Raw genomic sequence first — 12,718 nt, 5'->3', positions numbered from 1 at the left:
TTGTGTGTAACATATTGTTGAAAGATCTGAAAACATTCACTGCAAGAAGTATGCAATATCAGAGAAAATCAGGCAGACCGTACTTTCTTAACCTTTATTTAATCAGGGGGAAGGTCCGTTGAGAACATGTTTCTGTTTTTCAAGGATAGCTAACGGCTCATTATATAATCCCAAGCCTGGCAATATCCTGGGTACTCTTCAGAGATGTGCTTGTGTTTTTGACTTTCTCTCTCATCCAGGTGGGGAACCTCTTTGACACCCATCGTTCCACCATCATCACCTTGTATACCGGAGCCTACGGCTCCTCCGCCATCACCTTCCTCATCATCAAGGTAACAGCAGTGATGATGTTACCGACATCTTGAATTTTCCAACAAATCTCATGGGACTCAAATCTCATATCTTGTGTAACAAATGGCCCAGGTATGGTATAAAACATAGAATATTAAACTCATGCAAGGTTACTGTCACAAGAGGAGGCAACAAGCAGGTCGCAAGACACATTGATTTATAGCGCAAGACACGCTAAGCTATGACGCAATAGCGTTTCTAAAACTAAATTATACTGCCCTAGATAGTATAACTACGTTATAATTATGCTCTACGTAAGCTATATGACTTTCTTTCTTTCTTTGTTTTTTTCCAGTTGAAACGCCACATTTAATACACAATAGGCTATAACCATTTTATTAATCAATTGTATTTTTATGACAAATAAAGGGGTTGGCTAACGTGCGTGACTGATAATTTAAGAAAAAACATCCTGACGTAGGCTAATTCCATTAAGATCTTGATTCATTAAAAGCATAATATAAATCTTGGGCTTTTACAGAACACTTCTTGTGATTCCTGACCCGTCTTTCAGACTTTTGGGTCTATGTTGCAACTTTCATGATTAAATAATCAGACTGGTCAAGAGATACATTTCATTGCATTTAGTTTATGGTAAATTTTGTCTGAACATCTGACACCATTGAGTGTGACAAATGTGCAATAAAAGATGAAATCAGGTAGGGAGCAAGTACTTTTTAATGACGCTGTATATGCTGTATATAAATCTGATTTTTGAAAATGTTCTGATTTGTATGATTGGTTTAATTTTTTGTGAATAAAGACAATTTGTTGAAATATCTTTCACAAAAAATATGAAATGACTGAAAATACAATATGGCATAGTTTATGGGTCCTTGAAGAAAATGAGTTGCATATGAGGAGAGTAACATATTGAATGAGTTCTCTATTGGAAGCAGGTATATTGTGGACTGTGGTAAGTGCAGGCTGTATGTGACCAGAACGGAAAGAAGGGGAAGGTGCTTAGAGGAGCTCTCGGGAGCTCTCGGGCGTGTGTAGAGTCAGATCTTTTGAAGCTGACCCTTCTGAAGCCTGAGGCGCTAGCACCAAGGATTTGAATTTGATGTGTGTTGATACAGCCAGTGAAGGGAGATGAGGAGTAGAGTGACATACAGTGACATAGTTTTCTTTCCCTGTGAAGTATATACAGTATAGTGCAGAAGTCTTAGGCATCCTAAATATTTTTAATTAAATTTGGTCTTAGGTGTTTTTCTTCTGCATTAGTGTGTCAGTTTTTAGATTTCCAAACATTCTTTTTTTTTTTCAATTCCATCCATCCATCCTTCTTTATCCGCTTATCCGGAGTCGGGTCGCGGTGGCAGTAGGCCAAGCTGGGTATTCCAGGCGTCCCTCTCCCCAGCAACGCATTCCAGCTCCTCCTGAGGGATCCTGAGGCATATATAATCTCTCCAGCGGGTTCTGGGTATACCTCGGGGTCTCCGCCCAGTTGGACGAGCCTGGAAAACCTCCAAAGGGAGGCTCCCAGGAGGCATCCTGATCAGACACGAAGGAGCAGCGGCTCTACTCCGAGCTCCCTCCGGATGTCTGAGCTCCTCATCCTATCTCTAAGGCTGAGCCCAGCCACCCTACAGAGGAAGCTGATTTTGGCCGCTTGTATATGCGATTTCATTCTTTCGGTCATTACCCAAAGCTTGTGACCATAGGTGAGGGTTAGGACGTAGATCGACCGGTAAATCGAGAGCTTCGCCTTCCGGCTCAGCTCCCTCTTCACCACGACGGTCCGGTGCAATGCCCGCATTACTGCTGACACTGCCCCAATCCGTCTGTCGATCTCACACTCCCTTCTACCCTCACTCGTGAACAAGGCCCCTGAGATACTTGAACTCCTTCACTTGGGGCAATGGCTCGTTCTCAACCCGGAGAGAGCAATCCACCATTTTCCAACAGAGAACCATGGCCTCGGACTTGGAGGTGCTGACTCTCATCCCAGCCGCTTCACACTCGGCTGCAAACCGCTCCAGTGCGTGCTGAAGGTCACGGTCCGATGAAGCCAGCAGAACCACATCGTCAGCAAAAAGCAGAGATGGCTCGTAACAACGGCCCCGGTACCCCATACTCCCGCAGTACCCCGCACAGGGTTCCCCGGGGGACACGGTCGAAAGCCTTCTCCAAGTCCACAAAGCCCATGTGGACTGGACAGGCAAACTCCCATGACCCCGCCAGCAACCCCGCCAAGGTAAAGAGCTGGTCCACTGTTCCACGACCATGATGGAAGCCACATTGCTCCTCCTGAATCCGAGGTTCGACCGTCGGTCGGAGCCTCCTTTCCAGCACCCTAGAGTAAACTTTCCCGGGGAGGCTGAGGAGTGTGATACCCCGATAATTGGAGCACACCCTCCGGTCCCCCTTCTTGAAAATGGGGACCACCACCCTGGTCTGCCACTCTGCAGGTACTGTCCCTGACCTCCACGCGACACTGAAGAGGCGTGTCAGCCAAGACAGCCCAACAATTTCCAGAGCCTTCAGCATCTCAGGGCGAATCTCATCCACACCTGGCGACTTGCCACTGAGGAGCTTTTTAACTACCTCAGCAACTTCCACCAGAGATATAGGTGCAGATTCCCCCGAGTCTTCGGGCTCTGCCTATTGCACAGAGAACATGTTGTTCGGGTTCAGGAGATCCTCGAAGTGCTCTTTCCACCGCCCGACAACATCCCCATTCCGGGTCAGCAGTTCTCCTCCCCTGCTGAATACAGCCTGAGACAAGCCCTGCTTTCCCTTTCTGAGTCGTCGGATGGTTTACCACAACTTCCTCGACTTGATCGAGGCTGGGATTACCCGGAGAGCTAAAAGTGTGAAGTGAAAGAGCCTGCAGAAGAACTGTGGCAAGTTATCTGATAGTACAGTACTGTGCAAAAGTCTTAGGCACCTGTATAACATTCTGTACGGATAAGATTCTTTCAAAATTATCAAAATAATAATATGAATAAAAATAATTCAATGAAAGGTCCTAAATTAACGTACTATACATTTTACATTGTATTTTAGTAATTTGGCAGAATAGTTAAAAACTGAATCAAATCAATATTTTTTGTGACCACCCTTCACTTCTCTCAGATAGCCAACACTGTCCTGCAGTTCTATAAGACAATCAGCAGGGAGGTTGTTCCAAGCATGTTGGAGAACTTGCTGCAGTTCTTCTGCAGACTTTGGTTGGCTCCTTACCTTGATCAAGTTTTTATGTAAAAAGTAATCAATTGCTTACAGAAATATGTTACTTTTTTAATTAAATACAAAAATGTCTCTGTAAAATTAAATCTTTTGGAAAATGAATATTTGGAAAAACATATATTTAATAAAGTCTAGGGTGCCTAAGACTACTGCACAGTACTGTATGTCTGGAACCATTGGCTACTGGACGATTTTCAAGGTGATGGGTGGTCACAATAAATACAGATTTGATTATCGTTTACTGCGCTATATAGTAAATGTAGCAATATTTTGAGGCTTTTCACGTAATTCTTTTTTGAAAGCATCTCAGCTTTATGGAATGAAAAGTTTCTAAATATCACAAAATGTACTATTTACTGACCTCCACCTTCAAAACAATTCTCCTAGATACACTGTCCTACAGTTTTATAAGAAAATTGGCTGACAGAACTTGCCACAGTTCTTCTGCAGGCTGTTTCACTTTATTTTAGCTCTCCAGGTAATCCCAGAGAGAGTTTTTATCAGAATAGTGTTTTTTTCAGAAATTCTGAATATATGACTTTACTTGATTTAATGAAATACATAAAATTCTCTGTAACATTGAATTTCTTTTGGAAAATTAATGCTTGGAAATCTCAAATTTGCTCTTTTCAACTGACACGCTAATGCAGAAAAGATAAACATCCAAGAACAAATAGTGGAAAATATGAATAACTTCAAAATCTGTGTGTACATTTTTTATTTTTCATTAAACAGTGTTTGAAAACATATCTGTTTAACCTGGCCTTAACTGTAATTGGTAATGCCTTTTGTTTTAACCATTTTTATTGTCAGAGCACTCTGGTCTGCTTTTATTGCATGAAAAGTGCTTCATAAATAACGTTTCTTCTCCTTCTCCTTCTCCTTCTCCTTCTCCTTCTTCTCCTCCTCCTCCTCCTCCTCCTCCTCAATATTTACCGAACAACTGGGTTGTGTATAGCATCTGATTTGTCATATTGGCACTCCATACACAACCTGAAATTTAAATATCTCAATTATAGTTTTTAGTGCTTGGCCACAGAAATTTCAAGAAACCATTATTGGGATAATGATGATCCTCTCCATCTTTGGTTACAGGTGGCATTTGAAAAAGGGATCTCTCTGCAACACGCTTTTTTCTTCTTGTCGGCATGCAGCATAATCCACCTCATGAGAACCTTCATCCTCATGCCAAAGATGCACATCCCCTACCCCCTCCCTGAGGGCTACACTTATGGGTATGAACCAGCTTCACAGGGGAAAGGGAGGCTTACATCCACAAGGGTAGACCAGACCAGTGGGATAACAGCTGGCTGCCTGACTGACAGTGGTGCAGCCGGCATTCACAAAGGTATTAAATCCTGGTTTCTGTTCCAGGATGAGCTGTGAACAGACCAAATGCAACACCCATTGCTTCACAGAAAAAGCACAGAGAGACAACACAGAGCTTGTGCAGGGAGAGGAAGGGATAGAGAACGCAACATCTGAACAAGAGAGCCCCCCGCAGACCTCACAGACAGGTACGGAATACTGTATATTCTTTCTTTTAATGTATAATGCATATGATATACACCCCAAATGCTGTATATTTGTATTGTTATTGTTATTGTGGATTGCGCGACTTACCGTAAATCCTCAAATTGTGTCCGGGGTCTTTTATTTACTTAGGCTGCGCAAAGCACAGGCCTTTATTTGGGGCAGGCTTGTATTCGAGGCAGGCCTTTATTTCTTATTAGGCTTCTGGTGTAGAATTTTATTCTTAGAAATAAAGTAAAAGGCTACACTTAAAGTGGGCCAACACTGTTCAACACTTCCTGTAACCGTTCAGAAATCAATTAGTGTAGGCTAATCAGGAAACACCGTTTGGTAAGTCATAGTGTCAGTCTTAACAGACTTAGTTTATTGCAAATATTCTCAAACACAATAAATCACATGCAAGTCCAGAATCCATAAAAGAACAACTTGCCTTCATGAACAATAACAAATTAGCGTAGATAACAGCAAGTTAAGGATCTTTTTTCCTAAAGTGCGTTTTATTGTGAGACATTAATTTACTTTTGGACTGTTTGATTTTATTGCTAAATGTTGGGACTGATGGGCACTGAAATCTGGGGGGTATTTGATGGTTCACTGTTAAGTTTTATGTAGTTGAAAGAGTGTCGGGATTTCCACCCGTCAGTTTTTTGCGAGCCAAGGCAGCCGCTTTCATTCATTCATTGAACGTGCGCTGTGCTGTAAATACATAGAAACCTTATTGCGTAGCCAAGTAGCCTAAATTGAGTAAATTTTTTATTTTGCCTGATTTACTTATTAAATTTGTAGGCTGGAATGCCTCGCGGCAACAATTTTGTTTAATTGTATACTGTTTCAGCCTTTGGCAAGCTACTTAGAAGAGGGCGGCAAGCGACTGGTAGCTTGAGAGCAACATGTTGGAGACCCATGGTGTAGGACAACGACTTTTCATTGGCAACGGTATTAAACCAACCAACAATATAAAATATTGAGAAGAGCTCTTTTATTTCATTGAGTTAAATCGAAACAATGTCTTCTAGTGGTCATGGACTGATAGCCCTACTGGTAGGCAATATTACCCCGGCTTGTATTTGGGGGCCGGCCTTTATTTGTCCGAATCGGCCACGCCCCCGGCTATTATCCGAGGCCCGGCTTCAAATAGAATCCCGGACACAATTTGAGGATTTACTGTATATACACTCGCCGAGCATTTTATTACGGACATTTTACTTTACATTACACCTCCTTATTCATGCGATTATCTAATCAGCCAATTGTATAGCATCAGTGCAATGCATACACTCATGTAGATATTGGTCAGGAGCTTCTGTTAATCATCAACAGTCAGAATGATCGTTGGTGGCAGACAGGGTGGTTTGGGTATCTCAGAAACTGCTGATCTCCTTGGATTTTCATGCACACTAGTCTCTAGAGTTTGCTAAGAATGGTGCAAAAAAACCAAAAAAATCCAGTGAGCAGCAGTTCTGCAGAGAGAAACACCTCGTTGTTAATCGCTCTGGTTAAGAGTGTAATGTAATGTAATGTTAATGAGAGTTGTCAGATGAGAATGGCCAGACTGGTCAAAGGTGACAGTAACACAAATAACCACACATTACAACAGCGGTATGCCGAAGAGCATCTCTGAACACACAATGCATCATAACTATGGATAGGCTACAGCAGTAGAAGTCTAAAAGAATGAGTCTAATAAATATCTCATAAAGTGTTCACTGAGTGTATGTATTAACTGCAACCTGCCAAGGGACTGCAGATGGAAATTAGCCGAAGCTAAATCTGGTACAATACGAAAAATGACAACATTTATGTTTAATATTGTATATGGTCCCTTATAAATTAGTAAGTAAGTAAATAAATTAATAATTAAACGATGAATACGAATTACAGCCTTATACATAGTTCTGCTTTTATTCATCCTGTAGCGTAGTGGTTAAGGTACATGCCTGGGACCGGCAAGGTCAGTGGTTCGATCCCTGGTGTAGCCACAATAAGATCCACACAGCCGTTGGGCCCTTGAGCAAGGCCCTTAACCCTGGGGATGGATTGCTCCAGGGGAGGATTGCTTAGACTGCTTAGACTGCTTAGACTGTACGTCGCTCTGGATGAGAGCGTCTGCCAAATGCCATTAATGTAATGTAACGTAAATTTGCATGTAATGCAAATTACAATGCTGCAGTATAAAAATTAATTACCTCCCTCTCTACCCCACTCTCTGCCACTCTCTCCTTCTCAATCTCTCTCTCCACCCTCTCCCTGTAGACAGTTTTAAGCAGTGTGTCCTCAGCTGGTTGTTCCTGTCGAACCTGGTGTGGCTGTCAGTCATTGTGCTGCGGTTCATCCTTTTCATTGGCACCCTGAACCCCATGCTGACCCTGCTGGCTGATGGAGACATAGCCCAAGGTATGAGCTCCTCACTCTGCAGTCTGTCTGCTGAAGTTTAGCGTAAAAGATAGATCCAGTCCATGGTTTACAAGATAGATCCAGTCCATGGTTTACATCTGAATTTTGAAATATGTTTAACATTACATTTTTTACATTATTGGCATTTGGCAGACACTCTTATCCAGAGCAACGTACAGTTGATTAGATTAAGCAGGAGGCAATCCTCCCCTGGAGCAATACAGGGTTAAGGGCCTTGCTCAAGGGCCCAATGGCTGTGCAGATCTTATTGTGGCTACACCGGGATTAGAACCACAGACCTTGCGGGTCCCAGTCATTTACCCTAACCACTATGCTACAGGCCGCCCTTAAGTAATATCCCTTTTCTTAACACGAGCTTAAAAATGACATATCCAAAATAAAATGCCTACTTGAACCCCTTTGACTGTAGGCATATCTTATGAAAGGAAACCCTTTGGGTTTGGAAGAGACATAATTGCTCTAAACATTACTAAAACAAAGTTACCGAAGCTCAAACAAAGTGAAAGCTTTTTTTTCTCACTGAAAAGATTTTGTTTTTTTAGTGGATACAGATTATTGTTGTTGTGCCTGGTGCACTTAGAAACACAATGGAGCCAACAGTAGACAAATCCCCTTTAAAATTTGATGACAATATCACCATAAATTTGCATTCTGCATTGTTTTTTCAAAGCTATGTCTAGGAACTGAGGCATTTGGAGACTCCAAAAGGACACATGGAAATGAATTGATATTACGGGTTATACAACGCTTTTTATCCTGAAAAAAAGCCTTCAATAGCAACTGGTCAAGACGTTTGTTAAAAAAAGTACAGTAATCCACAATAATAACATCTTGTATACTAATATATTCATTGCGGTAATTGATTGAGGTTTTTCTCTAATATGCTAATCCTCTGCTGTCCTCTCCCTCTGTCTCAGTGAGCCACTACACCAACATCTTCGCCTACATACAGTTATGTGGGATACTGTGTGCCCCCTTGAATGGCCTTATCATTGACAGATTCAAGGGAAAGCAATGGGCCCCAGGTAGGTACCTGCGTTACCTGCCCAAAGGTGTGCTGCAGCAGGGCATGCAAATTCAGCAGGGCCACATGACATGGTCACTGGAAATGGTCATTTGAGTGCTGAACTGAAAAAATGAGATGCTGTTTGCTATGTGACATGCCTTTATCCTGCTGGAAGGGAAAGTCCCTAAAGGGATGCACATGGTCAGAATCAGTGGTAACGTATACTGTGGCATTCAATGATGGTCACACCACCATCAAAGTCACTCAGATTGCGTACTGTGTCCATTCCAATGTTTTGTCATACAACTAAACTGGGGTGACATTGGCACTGGCGGTAAGAGCAGTTGTCTGGCAGTCGGAGGGTTGCTGGTTCAGTCCTGTCCTGGGTGTTTTGAAGTGTCCCTGAGCAAGACGCCTAACCCCTAAATGCTCCTGATGAGCTGGTTGGTGCCTTGCCCTGTTGGTGTGCGAGAGTGTGTGTATGAATGGGTGAATGAGAAGCATCAATTGTACAGCCCTTTGGATAAAGGCGCTATATATATGCCAACCATAAACCCTTTCACTCTTTCACCGTCTGCATGCTGTATATATTTAGTTGCAGCCAGCTGATTCACTATATACTCGTTGACCACTTTATTAGTTACACCTGCGCGTTAATGCAAAAGTCATGTGCAACTCAATGCATAAAATCATGAAAACGTGGTGAAGGGGTTAAATTGTTCAGATACACATACAAAAAGTGTCCACTCTGAACATCCCTAATGCAGAAACACAGAAGAGCATCTCTGAACACACATCACGTTGAATACTGGCTCCGTTCTAACATAACCCTGCCTTTAACATGATTGCAATTCATGGACCACAGCTCTTGCGCTATCCCCTATTGGTTTTACGTTAAGCCTGAACCTTACTTGTTTGGGTCTCAACGGGTACCTTGAAAAAAAGGTAAGGGTAGCCTAATTGTGGACCATCACATTTTGATAACTATAACGGTTGAAAGTTGGTCGTGGAAGCTTTTTTTTTCTGCTTTGTCATACTCCTACCAACAGGATATCGGATCCTTCAGAAAGTTCCCATATTTACGACTCAGAATTATAACTGCAATATAACGTGAATTATGAGGCATTAGCTGCTGTAGATTGTGATTGTGGAGAGGGGGAGGGGGGTAACATTTTGCATTGTGATCACAGACTGGGGGAGAATATGATTATGGACCACGTGGTTCCCACGTAGGTGGCACGGATGGTGCAGTGGGTAGCACTGCCGCCTCACAGCAAGGAGGTCCTGGGTTCGAATCCCCGTCTGCCGGGGCCTCTCTGTGCGGAGTTTGCATGTTCTCCCCGTGTCTGCGTGGGTTTCCTCCGGGTACTCCGGTTTCCTCCCACAGTCCAAAGACATGCAAGTTAGGCTGATTGGTGAGTCTAAATTGCCCATAGGTATGAGTGTGTGAGTGAATGGTGTGTGTGCCCTGTGATAGACTGGCGACCTGTCCAGGGTGTATTCCTGCCTTTCGCCCAATGTATGCTGGGATAGGCTCCAGCCCCCCTGCGACCCTGTTCATGGATGGTTCCCATGTTTTTTGAATCACAAATAATTGTCAAAAGGTTCTGGGGCTGAAATCTACAAACAAGGAATACACACATTCACAAAAAACAACAGTAGACAGACATTGAAATTGCAGTCTGATAAATTAAGAACAAGGTGGAAATCCTCAGTGCAAGGAATGTTACAGAAGCTTAGCAGATAATGTAGCCAACGTGACGATCATGGGCTCCATAGTTTTAAAATTGAAAAACCTTTCTTGTGAAGCTATAATATTCCAGGTGGATGAGTGAATGGGAATGTAATGCATTCTCATTTGTCAATGTTCATAACCTGAAATACAGTTCTCTAACTCTGAAAACTCCTAAAAAAAAAGTGTTTGGTGGCTGCCTGTAGCTGCCTCTAACTCTGCTAACCCAGCTCTTGCCTCTGCCACAGGAGAGACGGAGGAGGAGGGTAACCTGCGCTCTCTGGTGCTCTCCCTCTTCCTCACTGCCCTGCAGTGCCTCTTATTCTCCATCTGCGCCACCATACCTGTGCTCCCGCTGCAGTACCTGACTTTCGTCCTGCAAGTGTTCACCAGTAGCTTTGCACTCGGAGGAAATTCAGCCTTCCTCAGCATTGTGTGAGTGAGCATGTTGTGAGTTACACTCAGATTCACTCACTTAGCAGCGCCCTCTTATCCAGAGAGATATATCCTGAGGCAGACATTCCAGACCTGTGAATCCTGACTGTGTGTTCCCAGCCTGGGGCCGATCTCTGTACAAGCATCACATTAATTTATGTTCAGTCATTTATCAGATACTCATTCTCAGGTGCAGAGAATCAGAAACAGTTACAATTATTCTGAATGTCTCCCTACTTTGGTTTCTCTCATCGCCCTGGCCTCTAATCCCCCTCAGTTTTCCCTGTCGTCTTCCCTCTTTTACCCCGATCTTGTCATTCTTCTGTCCTCTGTTCAACCATTTTCTTCTAATCTTACTCTCCTCCAGTTTTCCCGTCTGTCACTTTGGTAAGCTGGTCGGTGTGGTTAATGCTACAGTGACTGTGGTGTTGCTCCTGCAATTCCCCTGCATCATCCTGGTGAATGAGGTGTTGGATGGAGACCCCTTATATGTGAGTACCTCACCACTGTGCTCCACACCCACACACCCAGCATCCAGCCACAGCAGAATCATAATATGAACCAGTCTTCACTTGGTGGCCTTTGATGATATGTGCACCATTCAGTTGCTGATATTTCTCATCGAAATGAGCAGATACCATTGTGAGCTTTTTGCTCCATCTTAAAATTAAAAGTAGCACTGTGGGGAGACCAGGGGCATCATGTATAAACAGTGTGTAGGCACAAAACAAAGAATGGACACGGTCCCTGCAGATTTTGGGTCTCATAAAAATAAGCTTGATGTGAAAACACGAGAGCGTTTACACAAACCGTGACCCATGCATACGCACATTTGTGGGAATTGAGTCAGAGCTTTTAGTCCGTTTTGCCATGCATCTCATACCAATGAATGTACATCACAGTTGAGGAGTTTTCACTTTCAACCAGATGCTCCATGTCGATGACGTTTTACCCTTAGACTTCAATGCCAACATCACCTCAGCCTCTCTTAAATATCTATTATTCATATTTTCACAATACTTTCAGTGTTCAGGTAACCTTTAGGCACCATTATAATTCCTGCCTAAGTGTCATACAAACAATTTAAAAAGAGTGAAACATGCTCAGCTCAACTGAATTCTCTTAGCGATCTGGAGGTGTGTTTTTTCCAGCACCTAGAAACCAGTATTTGTGAGTCTGTGAGTTGTTCATATTATGATTCTACAGTCTGTGCATAGCTGTTTCAGTCTCTTCTCTTCCTCCCTCTGCAGATAAACATAGCCCTGTGCATCCTGTGCCTGGCGCCATTCATTCACCCGGCCTATGTCTATAGCCGCTGGCGCACATTGGCCAATCAGAGAAGACGCTCCGCCCAGCCACCTCCCCCTCATGAAAACGCCTTCTCTGGAGACAATGAAGACCAACCCCAGGATGCCCCAGGCTCCTCTTAGACATCCCCAAAATAAACACTCACAATATCTTCTCTCCTTTTCCCGACCCACTGGTTCATGACAATGGTGGCCATAATTGTTAAAGAAAGTATTTTGGTCTTGGTTTTGGCTTCTTGTATTCCCTGATTCTCCAAAGTGAAACATTCATAAAGTACAGTATTGTTCACTTTTTCAGCGTTTTGAGTAATCATAATTTTTCTTTGCGGCTTCTTTTAGGAATATCATTTGCACGTTGAATGGATTCTGGGGGGTACACTCTAGGGATGTCACGATACCAGCACCCCCAATGCCAGTGAACGTCCACGATTGTTTCCAAATTCAGTACCATGGTTACCATGGTATCAGATCTTTTTTAGACAAAGTCACACTGTCACAACAACTTAATATCTAAAGGAAAGCACTATTTTGATTATTGATCTAACAATTGTTTACGTCTTAATAATGCATTTATTTGATTACTGCCATGTGCTACTTGGCATCTGAGCTTTGTCTGAAATGTTTAATATGATCAGTTCTATTTATGTCAAATAAAATGTGTTCCTAAAAAAATATTTAAAACTTTGGGTTGGTTATGTAGAATATAAAGCTTTTGCACCTTACATCAAGTTCTTTCCTGCTTTCAGG

The 12,718-nt window shown here is 42.8% G+C and overlaps 1 protein-coding gene across 4 annotated transcripts in view; it reads left to right on the top strand.

The window, feature by feature from the left end:
* Nucleotides 1–12,489, top strand: part of LOC133110142 (equilibrative nucleobase transporter 1-like) — a 124,848-nt gene extending 112,359 nt beyond the window's left edge. For 3 of the 4 annotated variants that reach the window (XM_061220028.1, XM_061220027.1, XM_061220029.1), the window contains 8 exons: nucleotides 240–332; nucleotides 4,639–4,778; nucleotides 4,918–5,060; nucleotides 7,330–7,470; nucleotides 8,409–8,516; nucleotides 10,478–10,664; nucleotides 11,032–11,155; nucleotides 11,915–12,489. In XM_061220028.1, the coding sequence (XP_061076012.1) occupies nucleotides 240–332; nucleotides 4,639–4,778; nucleotides 4,918–5,060; nucleotides 7,330–7,470; nucleotides 8,409–8,516; nucleotides 10,478–10,664; nucleotides 11,032–11,155; nucleotides 11,915–12,094 (1,116 nt within the window). In that variant the 3' untranslated portion in view covers nucleotides 12,095–12,489. The remainder of the gene's footprint in view (nucleotides 1–239; nucleotides 333–4,638; nucleotides 4,779–4,917; nucleotides 5,061–7,329; nucleotides 7,471–8,408; nucleotides 8,517–10,477; nucleotides 10,665–11,031; nucleotides 11,156–11,914) is intronic. The other variant, XM_061220031.1, reaches the window with a different exon arrangement.
* Nucleotides 12,490–12,718: the final 229 nt, after the last annotated feature.

This window comes from Conger conger, chromosome 14 (genome assembly GCF_963514075.1).
Source record: "Conger conger chromosome 14, fConCon1.1, whole genome shotgun sequence".
In the NCBI taxonomy this organism is placed as follows: Eukaryota; Metazoa; Chordata; class Actinopteri; order Anguilliformes; family Congridae; genus Conger; species Conger conger.
Note: the sequence above shows the minus strand (reverse complement) of the source record. Positions and strands in the feature narration are given on the sequence as shown.